This window comes from Rhinolophus sinicus, linkage group LG06 (assembly GCF_036562045.2).
Source record: "Rhinolophus sinicus isolate RSC01 linkage group LG06, ASM3656204v1, whole genome shotgun sequence".
Lineage (NCBI taxonomy): Eukaryota > Metazoa > Chordata > Mammalia > Chiroptera > Rhinolophidae > Rhinolophus > Rhinolophus sinicus.
Window position 1 is genome coordinate 112176344 of NC_133756.1, and position 13733 is coordinate 112190076.

At 36.9% G+C, this 13733-nt stretch overlaps 1 protein-coding gene across 4 annotated transcripts in view; it reads left to right on the top strand.

Moving 5' to 3' along the window:
- Positions 1-13733, top strand: part of PRCP (prolylcarboxypeptidase) — a 60206-nt gene that overhangs the window by 39688 nt on the left and 6785 nt on the right. For all 4 annotated transcript variants that reach the window (XM_019752556.2, XM_019752555.2, XM_074335691.1 and 1 more), the window contains exons 5-9: positions 4-185; positions 421-578; positions 1298-1470; positions 11118-11282; positions 12018-12205. In XM_019752556.2, coding sequence (XP_019608115.2) covers positions 4-185; positions 421-578; positions 1298-1470; positions 11118-11282; positions 12018-12205 — 866 coding nt within the window. The remainder of the gene's footprint in view (positions 1-3; positions 186-420; positions 579-1297; positions 1471-11117; positions 11283-12017; positions 12206-13733) is intronic.

Sequence of the window (13733 nt, forward strand, 5' to 3'; positions counted from 1 at the left end):
TAGGATTCAAGACACTTGAATTTTCTGACATCAGAACAAGCTCTGGCTGATTTTGCAGCGTTAATCCAATACTTGAAAACAACAATCCCAGGAGCTGAAAATCAACCCGTCATTGCCATAGGGGGCTCTTATGGTGGCATGCTTGCAGCCTGGTTCAGGATGAAATTTCCTCATATGGTGGTTGGGTAAATGCATTTATGTTGAACATGTGCACTTCTTAATGATTGTCAAGCCAAATTTTGAGATTTCTTTTGGATAAAACATGCTCCATTCTATTGTACTGAAATTTCTAGTTTCTAGTTCATTAACAGCTGTTACTTTTCTCACCATTTTTGTTCAATATCAGTTTCAATTTTAAAACAAATTAGACGAGTTACTTTTTTTTTTCTTTTCTCCTTCCTCATTTTTCTTACCATTTAGAGCTCTTGCGGCCTCTGCCCCCATCTGGCAGTTTGAGGATCTGGTACCCTGTGGTGTATTTATGGAAATCGTAACTACAGATTTTAGGAAAAGTGGCCCAAATTGTTCAGAGTGCATCCGCAGGTCCTGGGATGCTATTAATCGACTCTCAAGAACGGGTAAGCTTTCAGGAAGAGAAAGGAATCCTGGGTTTTTTTACCTTTCACTTGTTAAATTCAACATTTCCCACTTTTTCAATCTACTTTTTATTTAAGTACAACATACATATTTAAATATAACATACAGAAAATTACACAAATCAAATTACACAGCTTGGTGACTTTCTGCAAAGCGAATACATAGTGTCATCACACCTAGATAAGAAATTCCCTCAGAAATCCTCTTGTGCCCTTTATAGTCACTGCCTCTGCATTTCCCAGGCTAATAGCTATCCTACCTTCTAGTCATAGAATCATAGATTAATTGTGCTTGCTCTTGAATTTTTCAGTAATTGGATTTGCATAGTATGTATTTTTTGTGTCTGCTATCTTTCGCTCAATGCTATGTTTGTCAGATACATCCATTTGTTTTATTTCGTTGTAGTTAATGCATTCACACTGCTCTATAGTGTTCCATTTTGCTTATTTATTTATTTCAATAGTATCCTTAAAATGGAATAATTCAGAATACTAATTCTGGTTACTCTCCATGAGGATAGGCAACTTGCCTATCATGGTGTTGTCCAGTTGCTCTAAAAATATCTTAGTGAATGTTGACAAAGTATTGTTGGAGAAATTATGTAGTAGATTTCTAGAATACCAAGTGAGGAGAAAATGATCTGTAAAGTCTTATGTTTTGCAGTACTTTTTAGATTTCAACATTGTGATTCTATTCTCAGGTCCTGGCTTGCACTGGCTTTCTGAAGCCCTTCACTTATGCACCCCATTAACAAATTCTCAGGATGTTCAGCGTTTGAAAGACTGGATCGCTGAAACCTGGATAAATCTGGCAATGGTGGACTACCCTTATGAGTCTAACTTTTTACAGCCTTTGCCTGCTTGGCCAATCAAGGTAATAGGAAAATGTCCCTTCATCACTTTTAATAACATGCTTTTCATTTGTGTGTGTGTGTGTTTGTATACGCACACTCTCTGACTTTTGACATCAAAAGAAATCCCAGTGACAAAGGGGCTTTGGAGTTAGTCACACCTGGGCAGGAATCCTGGCTTCTGTCACTTTCTGGTTACAGAGCATTGGACATGTTCCCTAACTTTTCTGAACCTCAGTTTCCTCATTTGAATACTGGAGATAAAATGCATAGATTACAGAGTTACATGAAGTAGAAATAAGACCAATAGTTGCTGTTCATGGAATAATCACTATGTGCCAAGTTCTGTGCTATGGACTTTGCATATATAATTTATGTAATTTTTACAATGTATGTGAGACACATAGAGCTATTAATATGTGGTCAGTGTTTAATAAGTAGCAGCTGCTATCACAGTGCTATGATTTAGTCAACTGCTTACATATTCTGAGTGTTGCATACATCCTAAAGGGGCCATCCAGTGCAGCAAGGTGGAGTGGAAAGAGCACAGACTCTGGATCCTTAATCCAGAACTACCGTTCAGCAGCTGTGTGATTTTAGGCAAGACTCTCTTCTTCCCAAGCCTCCATGCCTTCCTCTGTGGTATGAGATAATGACACTTACATTCTCGACAGGGTTACACTGAGGATCAGATAAAATACTGGATGTGAAAACACTCTGGAATGGGTAAAGACACATTACACCATAAATTTTTCTTTAAACTTTGAAATACCTTTATTCACATTCATGTAAACTTTATGTTGTTTGTACCAAGTTGTTCAGACTTGTTTCCTGATTTTTTACCCATAGGACTGGTGAAAAATGTCCAGTTGGGGTTAGAGGTACTGCTTGTTAGCACAGAACACTTTTAATGAGGAAGGCAGGAAAATCAGCATTGGCTGCAAGTTAGATGTCCTCTGGGCTACTAGTAGTATTGAAAACTTACAGCAAATCTTTTGATTTTTGATACAGGATGCTTCTACACATTTGATCTGAATCTCTGAAATTTTCTTTTTTATAAACTCTTAATTTTGGAATACTTTTAGACCTACAGAGAAGTTGTAAAGGTCATCCAAGAGAGTTCTCATGTCCCCTTACCCAATTTCAGTTTACCCCTAATGTTCTAATCTTCCATTACTATGGTATGCTTGTCAAATCTAAGCAGCCTGCATTGGTATGTTACCATTAACTTGTTTGTCTTCTAACGTCCTTTTTCTGTTCCAAGATCCAATCCAGAATGCCACATCGCATTTAGTTGTTATTTCTCCTTGTTCTCTTGTGGTCTATGATGGTTTCTCAGTCTTCCCTTTGTTTTTCATGACCTTGACAGTTTTGAGGTAGATGGAGGTATGTTGTAGAACATCCCTTAGTTTGGATTTATGTCGTGTTTTTCTCATGATTAGGGTAACAGGTTCTTGGAAAGAAGACCGCAGAGGTGGTCTCCTCATCACATCTTGGAGGTTAATGATCCCCACATGAAATCACTGGTGATGATAGCTTTCGTCATTGTTTAAGTGCTGTCTGCTAGGTTTCTCCACTGGAAAGTTACTGTTTTCTCCCTTTCATATGCTAGATTTTCAAAGTAAGTCCAGCCCTTACTCAAAGAGAGTGGGGATTTAGCTCCATCTCCTGGAGGGGAGGATACATATATGAATATATATATAGATATAGATATCTATATGTCTATATATCTATACATATATAGATATTTGGAATTCTTCTCTAAGGAAGATGTGTTTCTTCTCCCTGTTTATTCAATCATTTTTTTATATCTGTATGGACCCATAATCTAATACTATGTTATTCTGTTATTCAAATTATTCCAGCTTTGGCCATTGGGTGCTCTTTCAGATTGGCTCCTATATGCTTTTATTATGCCCCATCCTTTTTTTTAAAATTAAACTTATTGGGGTGATAATGGTTAGTAAAATTACATAGGTTTCAAGTATACAATTCTATAATACATTTTCTATATATCACATTTACACCATAAATTTTAAGGTTCTTTTTGTACCAGAACTCTTTATTGTGTGTGCTGTTTTTAAGGCATTCCTTTGTAAAGAACATTCCTTTTAGTTTTAAAAGACAAAGGCTGGCCAACTTGATGGTTATTAAGTTTAGAGAATATAACTGATTCAATAGTTTGAATGAGTGCTGGAAATGGAAATAAAATTGGTGATATGAGAACAGGTTTCAAAAGCACTTTTAATTTAACTGTCCCTTTGAACTATTAAATGCACACCTTGCTTAAAACTTTGTAACCCAGGTGGAACAACGTCATTTGCTATTAGAAATATTTTCTTCATCTAAAAATTAGAATAACCAGTGGGTATCTTCCAGATAGCAGGCCAAAGGTAAATGTGTATTGAATTAAATTGAATTCTAACAAAACAAAGTTATTTAAAAGAGCAGATCTCTCTCTTGATAAGAAAGCCTGTATAAAAATGATGAGAAAAAACTAAATCTGAACCAGGGTTTAGTCTCCATAAATGTCTATGTGCCTCTGATCTACCATATTGCACTGGATTAGGAGAAGACTTGACTAAAGGTTTGGGTGGATTGCTGGCTACAATGTGACAACTATCAGATTTAACTCTGTATTCTGTAAACAAAGTGAGCATTATATTTGCATCTTTATGCCCACTGGAAGAACAAATGCATTGTCAGATGATAAAAACATATGAGGAATTCACTTGTTATTTTAACAGGGATTGGCAAACTTTATCTATCAAGGACTAGATAGTAAATATTTTAGGTTTTGTGAGCCGTAGGGTTTCTGTGACAGTTACTGCAGGTGTAGCAAGAAAGCAATCATAGACAATATATAAATGAATGAGGGTGACTGTGTTCCAATAATACTTTATTTATAAAACGGAGTAGAATGGATTTATCCTGGGGGCTGTAGTGTGCTAACCCTGATTTAGAAAAAAAGTCAGAGGAACATAGCTTTTTAGTGTTAATTTTTTTATGAAATGAAACAGTGAACAGCCTGACTTTGGTTTTCACCTCACTTCTTTAATTTTCCTTTTGGGATATTTTGCTGTTGAATCTTAAATGTAAGTAAATAGTTCATCCTGTCTCTCTCCTAAATACTCACTCAAAATGAGTGAGTATATCGCAAATATTTTGCCATCTGTTTTTGATTTAGCACAATCTTTCATCTTTTCTGTATATACATTATAAAAGTTTATTTTTAAGGCAAGATAACTTTGTGTGTTTGCCACACAATCACCTTTTATTAATATTTTTTTTATCCAGGATGAGTTCTTGTCATTTTTTTCCGTTATTTGTTACCCACTTTATCCTTCCTTTTGACATATTAAGGCATTCTTGATTGCTTATATTTATGATACTGTGTCCTGCCTGTACGCCACCAAAAGTAATTTTCTCTTTGCCTCTTGCTTGAGAAACTTCCATTGCCTACATCTGTCTTCAGTTTCAGCCTATCTGATTTCAGAATTTTTCCACTACGTGTCTCCCTCCCAAACTCTTAGCTTCAGATCACTTTCTTTCACTGTTCATTCTATTTCTCCTTTCTTGACCCCCCTTTCTGTTCTCCCAACCCACTAATCCCTGGAACACTACCCAGTTGGGGACCGCTCTTTCACTTGGATAGTTCCATTTAACCAGGACTCCTCCTCCCTCTGATACACTTCCTCCTTTTTAAAGGGCTGACAAACAGCCGTCCTTTTCTGAGTCTGTAACTTAGGCTTAGGATGGTGAGATAATATGTAACAGTTGCATTATGGAAAAAAGCAGGTAATTTCCAATTCTGTCTGGACCTTGTGTGGTTCTGAAGGATCCATAGGCAGCGACATTTTCTGTGTCAACTTAGTATCTAGTATCATTCTTTTAAATTTGTCTTGGGGGCTTTGCACACTCAGACTCCATTTGCTTTTGTTTACTGTTAACAGAAGCTGCAACATTCATGCAGAAATAATCATGGACTTGGCTGATAGAACACAAGGAAGAAGAGAAAAGGGAAATAGAAAACCCTCTGTCATTTGACTGCTCTGTCAGCATAAAACTACTAGGTCTCTCTCAGCTAAAAGAGCAGTTTTAAAGGATGCTGTAGAGTTGTTTATTTTGGAATCATTTTTCAGCTGATAATTCACCAAATCTTTTAGCTTAGCCTTCTGAGTATGCAGATAGATATTGTGAAATAATAAGACATAAAATGGAAAATCTCTTCCGTTTGTCTTGGTGTTTGATAATGTATGCGACCTCTCTGGGTGGTTTAAGCGGTTTAGGTGCATTCTATGAAAGGGGAGCTTTTAATGACAAAACTAATGTGATTATCTGAGTGAGTGTGAGAGAGGTATTGAAGCCTTAGAGAATGAAAATCTGTTAGAAAAGCTGAATGTATCTGCTTAATCCTTTCTCTAATGTGGATGGACCATACTCTCTGAGAGGAGAGATTGGTCTTTTTTCTTTCTATTTTTAACCTATCTTCTTTCCTTCTTCTTTTAAAACATTTTCCTTTGCCCCCTTTTTCTTTCTCTTATTCAAATGCTTATCCTCATAGGTGGAGGGACATTGAAAGCTTTTAAGCAAATCGTTATCTTTACTGCTTGTGGACTCAAAGGGAAGAACCTAAATATTTGGGTGCAGAGCTGATTAGTTTGGTACTAGGGTTGGAATGTTCTACTATCTCTGTGATTTCTATACTCTTTAAAATCAGAATTATTAAAATGGACTTGTAATTCTCTTTTTAAGCTTTTCCTGAATGCTTTACCTTTGTTCTAGGAATTAGAAAGTGAATTAATCCAAACAATTGTCACCCCTATAAACTTTAATTTAAAAAAAAAGTGAATTAAATCTGTCCATTTCATATGATTCTTGAGATTTACATTACTATTTTACAGTTTTGACTATTGCATAATAAAAAAGTTTTATGATTTTGTATTATCACAGAATCCCTTCTAAGTTTTTACCTGAAACAAATAAACTTAGAAAAATATAAATACAATCTAAAACCAAAAGAAATTGTTGAAAAAATTGAGCATGAGATTACAGATATATTTAGGCACTATTCGTGTTGTTATTTGTCTCTTACACTGTAATGTCAGAGTTGAGTATGTGTAGTGTAGTGGGTACAAATGGAAGCTTCAGAGTGAGTCTGTATTTGAATCCCACCTCTGCCACTTCCTGGCTGTGTGGCTTTGGGCAAATTTCTTAACCACTCTGTTTCATACGCAACATAGGGATGATAGTAATTGTAATTTTGATTAGGGTCATTATGATGATTTGATAGGACCTGGTATATAGTAAGCACTAAATTGATGCTAGTTATATAATAATGACAATAACTGTAAGTGTTATTGTATAATATCAGGGAGACAGATTGTTATACCAGGACTTTGTGGTCAAAGTGTGAGTTGAGAACCTATATTCACAGTTTTAAATTGTGTACCTGTAGCCAGACCTCTCTGAGCTTTTCCTCCTCTGTGAAATGGGAAAGGTCATTTCTGTGTTTCTCCCTGGGTCATTGTAGACAAAGTCACTGACCTCAAGGAACATTCACTAGTGGTACTAGCAGTCTCAGCCCCAGCTGCCCCTGTATCAGTAAATTTACAGCATAAGTAGGAGTGTAGTGCCTTATGTAGAAATTGTTTAGAAGACACTGTTTGTTAGTATCCACAAAATAAATAGAAAGTATAGTACAAGAGCTACCTCCATGTTGAGTATTTGAATGGAAGTGGTTAGCAGGGACTCTTTCCTTGTTGTCTGATTAGATCATAGCCATAGATCATTTGCTACATAACAAATTACCTATGTAAACAGTCATCAGATTGCCCTCATCAAGTGAGTAATACCTGTGAATTATGAGAGTAATAGCTGTAAATTAAAAGCTGAAGTATTATATAAGGTTGAACCAAGCATGCCAATATTTGACTGTGTTTGACTTATACACAAGGCAATTTCATAGGGTTCAAATTAACATTTACGTAAGTGTTGTGTGCATCCTACAGACCTTTAACAAAAGTATATGAATATCTCTTTTTAAATTACTGTAGTCTTTGAATATGTATGGGAAGTATGGGAATAGTCCTGAAGTTTTGCCACTATGACTTCAGTACTTTTTGGAAAACTTCATTCACTCTTTGCTACCAAAATTGTTAAGGAAGTGCATAGAAATATTAATATGTGTTATGTTTTTATGCTAGAGGATGATGTTTGGACTCATAAAATCTTTGAGTTACAAAGGAACTTTAGAACCACCTAAAATTTAAACTTTTCGTTAGTAAATTTGCAAAAAAATTTTAGGCGGTATTTTTCTGGCCTTCTAGCTAGCATATTGTTAGAATTATAAATTGGTTCTTTCTATAAGACAGTTTAACAGGATGTAGCAAAGGCCTCAAAAATGTTTATTTCCTTTGAACCAGTAAAACAATTAAGGGTATATGTAAAGATTTAGCCCCATGGGTATTTATTTTAGCCTTATTTGTAATAATGAAGGATTGTGCGTGATACAAATGACCAATAGTAGGGTTTCTCCAGTTATTCCTCAGCTCTGCATCCTGATTGCTGCCCTCAGGATTTTTTCATGTTGGCTCAGTGTCCTTAAAGTGTGGTGCTGAGCACTGGGTACCAGGGAGATCTGACATCACAGAGGACGGCAGGCCCAGGGTAGCCATTAATCTGGACATAGAATTTCTGTCATTAGAGGCCAAGTTTCTGACCATGATCTTCCATTTGTGTAACTGGGGCTGCAGAAACCCAGGTATTGTCAGCTGGTGCTGGTCCCCAGCCATGCTTGTGTCTTTTCAGGAGTGACAGTAACTTCTGTTTGCAGAGATGGCTATTCATGGGGACTTTTTTTCTTTGCCTGACAGAAGCCCAGTGTTCTAGCTCTGAGAGGAGATCTGATGCCAGCATGTGAGTCACACTCACTTGCTACTGTTCTTTTCCAGAGTTTTTAGGCCCCTTGTCGCTGCACTTCAGCAGCCCCCTTTCCCCACGCCCAGCTTGCATGGTCGCCCTGCCTCATCTACCATGTCTACCATGCTGCAGTTGAACATAATGCTCTTCTCTGCATTCCCTGTGTCTACTCTGTAGTACTGTGCTGCATTTGGAAGGAGCCAAGTCCACTATTTGTGTCCACATTCAGGAAAGAATGCTGATTGGCTGTTGGCAATAGGTAGTTTAATAAATTCTGTGATTGGTTTTGATGTCCATATTTTCTTGGGTATTTCTGATTGATGTATTTCTTTGGAGCATTTTCTGAAAAAAGTGCTATACTTTAGGTATTTTTTGACTTACCATGAATAATTGAGAGTTGTCAGAATAGTAAAACACTGTTTTGCCTTTTTCGTTCAACTTGTATTTCCTTATTACTTTAGGTTTCGGAAGCTCTCAGTTTAGCTCAATTCTGTTTCTTTATGTACACCCTAAACTCTGGTATGTGAGCTCACAGTTACTTTTTTAAGGTACAGTATATTCTGTTATTTGGACATCTTAATTTCTGACTTTTTTCAAACTCAACATTTTCAAAAACTTATTGGGAATAATGCATACTCCATCCATCTCCCTTTTGGGAAGTCACATTGTAATTGAGTGTGTTAAAGCCTCTGAGAAATCTTACAGTTAAGAAAACTGTTCACATTTTCTAAGGCATTTCTTAAAATTGACATGAAACCTTTTTTTTTTTTTTCACAAAGTATCATTTAACCTTCCTTAGAAATATTGTGCTGAATACATTTGGGGAGAGGCATTCAATTTTTTCTTTAATTCATTTCGTTTGTCTTTTCAAGTTTCCCTTTTGTTCAGGAAAGTGTTGCTGGAAGCTGGTCCTAGGCAGAACTGTGATGAGAGACTGGGTTTGCTTGTGGCCACTTACCTCCTTTCTCAGTGTCCTGCTTTCCTGACCGGGAGTATATCCCTAGCCCAGGCCCCAGGCCTTGTAGCTCCTGATGCCCAAAACTCTCTCTGAAGTGGGGTTACTGGGCCCTTTCTTTCCTGGCTCCTCCTCTGGATTTATCTCTCTTTTTTTTGTCAGAACTTGCCTGTTGTGTATATTTTCCCATATGAAATGAGTAGGGACTGGATCACTGAATTCATATGAAGGTGTTAATAGAGGATGGAAAGTTAATGTGGTTTCCTTGCCATTGTGGCTATTTGCAGTTTTACAAGGGGACACTGCCTAAACTTTTTAGCGTAATTGGTAAGATGTACATTTCACGACCAGCAAGACCTGGGGTTGAATTTAGGCCCTACATTTACTAGCTAGATGACCTTGAATAAGCTGATTTAACCTAAGAATCGGTTTCTTCATGTAAAATAGTCGATGATTCTATATCTATCTGATAGGATTGTTTGAGGATTAAAAGGTATAATGGTTGTAAACCCAGGGCTCGGTAATTAGTATGGTTGTTATTATTCAGCTATGATTCCATTGCGTGTGATTTTCCCCCGATAGTTTATTGTGAAAATTTTCAAATACAGAAAAGTTGAAATTGGACAGTGAGCACCCATAAACCTACCACCTAAATGCTATAAATAATATTTTGCTATATTTGATTTATCACACATACATTCACCTATCCATCTTTCTATCTATCCTTCATTCCATCTTATTGTTAAATGCACTTCGAAATAAGTTGCAGACATCAATACACTTCCTAGATGCTTCAGCTTTAACATCATTAACTAGAGTTCAATATTTATAGTTTTTTGAGGTTCAATTTACATACAGTAAAATATACAAATTGTAAGTGTAATGTTTGTTGTGTAACGCAGACACCTGTGAAGATATGGATTATGGTATTTCCATACCCCCGAAAGTTCTCCATGCCATTCTCTATTCAAGTCCCTTCCTTCAACCCCAATTTTGAGTATCACCTGATTTTTAGTACTAAAATTTCAAGCACTGATATAGCCTAGTGATGGGGAGTATTTCGGAGCTGGGGGACTGTCTGACCTGCTTATCACACCATAGGCATTGGAGCTTGGTGTAGTTTTTCCATAAGAAATTTTATGAATTTTGTATTTTTATAAAAATGTAGTCATTCATTCAGAAAACATTTAGTTGCTAGGTAACCTTGCTAAGTGGTGAAGGAGACATTCTGGAATCAAATGAGTGCTGCACAGCATTACAGGGGCTCTGATAGAAACAGGCACAGGGCATAGTGGAGGCATAAAGAAGGGAGTGATTTAGTTTTCCTGACTTGAGGGCATAGGCACTGATGACTCATAGGGGAGGTGACACTACTTGAGCTGAGTATTGTAGAAGAGGAGTTGGTGTTTGCCAGGCATTAGTAGAGTGAGAGGGTGGGAAAAGGGCATTTCTGGGTGAGCCAAGGCCAAGAGGAAGGAAAAAGGAGCTTGGTATCTGGAAATGGTTTTGCTAGGCGGGAGCAAAGGCTGCAGGAGGTGAAGCTTCAGTGGCAGGTGGGGAAGACTTTGCATGCCATGCAAATGACTTTGGTTTATTTCTGTAGCTTGGGAAGTAATTTAAGAGGTTTATTCATTAGTGAAGGGATTATACTCACAAGGTAATCAATGCAGTTAAGCAATGAGGTTAAATGCTTATGAGTTTTGCGATCAAATCAAAGTCATGTCTTCTTTGTTTTATTGCACTGTAATTTTATATTCATGTTCTGACTCTTCTTTTATCTCTGTAAAATGACAGGTAGTGTGCCAGTATTTCAAAAATCCCGATGTATCTGATGCACAATTGCTGCAGAATATTTTCCAAGCTCTGAATGTATATTACAATTATTCAGGCCAGGCGAGATGTCTGAATATTTCAGAGACATCAACTAGAAGTCTGGGATCCCTGGGGTGGAGCTATCAGGTAAGTATATATAATTTTCCCAAGTGGAACTTAACTTTTCACTGATATGGTTGTGCTGTCACAGAGTTCACAAGATGTTGTCACCTAAGTTGGATCTCGATCTGGGCTCTGTAACCTTACACTCTGAGACCGTGGATACATTTTTTCATTCATTCATTCATTCACTCATTCATTCATTCATTTATTCAATCATCATTGTGAGTACTTACCATGTGTCAGGCACCCGTCTAGATTCCAAAGATAGAAAGATAAATAAGACATGATCTTACCATGAAATGTAGCTTATTGAAAAAGAAGAGTAAACTAATATTACAGTAGGTCTTGATAAGTCCTATAAAGGAAGCATTTTATGAATAAATAAAAGAACTTGACTCTCTCTGAGCCTCTATTTATTAATCTATACAATGAGAATAATAATAGTAAATAATAATAAATAATAATAATAGTACTTTCCCTCCAGAGTTGTTTTGAGGATTAAATATGAAAATAGATGTGAAAGAAAGCAGTTTACAAAGAAGGAATATGTAGCCCTAACTTCTGTGACTTCTCAACTGTGCCTTTCCAGGAATAATGAGAGGTGATTGGCGTAGAGGTATAAAGAGCATGGGCTCTGAAGCCAGACTGCCTGAGTTCAAGCCCTGGCTTGGCTGCTTACTGGCTGTATGACCTTGGACAACTTATTTAACCTCTTTGTGCCTCCTTTTTTCACTGGATTCTTCTGGTGTGCTTTTCCAGGCCTGCACAGAAATGGTCATGCCCTTCTGTACGAATGGTGTTGATGACATGTTCGAACCTAGCTCGTGGGACTTGCAGGAATTTTCTGATGCTTGTTTTAGACAGTGGGGTGTGAGACCAAGGCCTTCCTGGATCACCGCTATGTATGGAGGCAAAAACATCAGTTCCCACACAAACATCATATTCAGGTAAGTTTTTGCCGGTTCAAAGAAACATTTGGGTTAATGGAGACATTTGTAGAGTAGCTGAGGACATAGAACCAGGAAAGTGTTGGACAGTAAAATAATATAGAATACAATAGTGGTATCCATCATGTTGTCCTACTCCTTGAAAGACACAAGATGCTGAGAAGAGGTAAGATTTTATACTCATTACCAGTGTGCTTTTTAAAGGCTTCAAAACAACATGGCAACAAAATTAAAATATTAAAAAACATTCCCCAGCACAATATCAAGCATCATCTGTTTTTCTCAATTGGTCTTACTATTGTTACTGTTGTTAGTAATCGTAATAAAAAATTTCCAGTGTTTAATCAACAAACACTTTTAAAGTGCCCCATGTGTTCTGTTCCAGGTACTCATTATATGAGACACTTTAAGTAAATTACCTAAAATTGAATCCTCACAACTCTGAAGTAATGGTTATAATCCCTCTTCACTGAGGGGGAAAGTGAAGGTCACTGTGTTCATTCACTTGCAAAGTTCATCCAGGTTTGTTTTAGTTACTAAGTGATAAAGCCAGATTTCAGCCTTGGCCTGTTTGACTACATTACACTGCTCCTGTAGTGACATATTTGGTATTGATTCATATCAGACTTAATCGAGTAGACTCTATGTGGGTCTGATTGTGACTTTAAAACTTCCTTATTTGGGCTTGTATATTAGGTTGTCAGCTATTAAGAACAGCAACCAGTTAATCAAAAAATTTCCCCAAATCTCTATGGAAATAGTAGAGAGATACCCATACATACCTCTTAACCTGGAGCTATTGTTTAAATTGTAAATGTCATTCTTTTGCAAGCTGTTCTACACAAGAGTCAGATTTGGTCTTCGTGATGCTCCCCAGCTTTTAGGAGAGAGAAGTTCTGTTTTGAGTGAAGGGTCACTCTCTGCGTTCAGGCAGGTAGCACTGCCCACTTTACAATCTATTTTATTGCTTTCTTGCCACTTTCTCACCCAACAGGGTACCAACCCAAAATAAAAGGTGAAACACTTTAATGGAAAACTTAAAGATTCTTTTTGTTTGATTTCCTTAAATTGTGTTCCTTGTTCTCAATAAGATTCTTCAACAGTATACTTTTCAGCTCAGGCTTATAAATGTGACAGTTTAACAAATAAATCTATTTAGGGTCTTTCAGGAAACTGTGCCAAACTAGGGGGTTTGAAAGCAGGGAAACATGAAAGGACTGAGAGGACTGAAAAAGATAAATACAAGCCTTGGGTCTCTGGGCTCATCTTTGTTCCTCAGAGGAGGAAGTACTTTGTTAATTTCTTGTTTTCCTTTAGGAGCTTATCTCCATGTGGTATTTATATAGATTCTCTAGCAGGCTGACACTTTAAGCTCCTACTGCCTTGCTTTGACCTTATAGAGCTGCAGTTCAGTACAGTCTTTAAATCCTAATATGAAGGTTTCAACATGAGTTTTGGCCAAATACATTGTCCTTTTTTATTATTATTATTATTGGATTCAACCGTTACAGATAAGTATTTTAGGTAT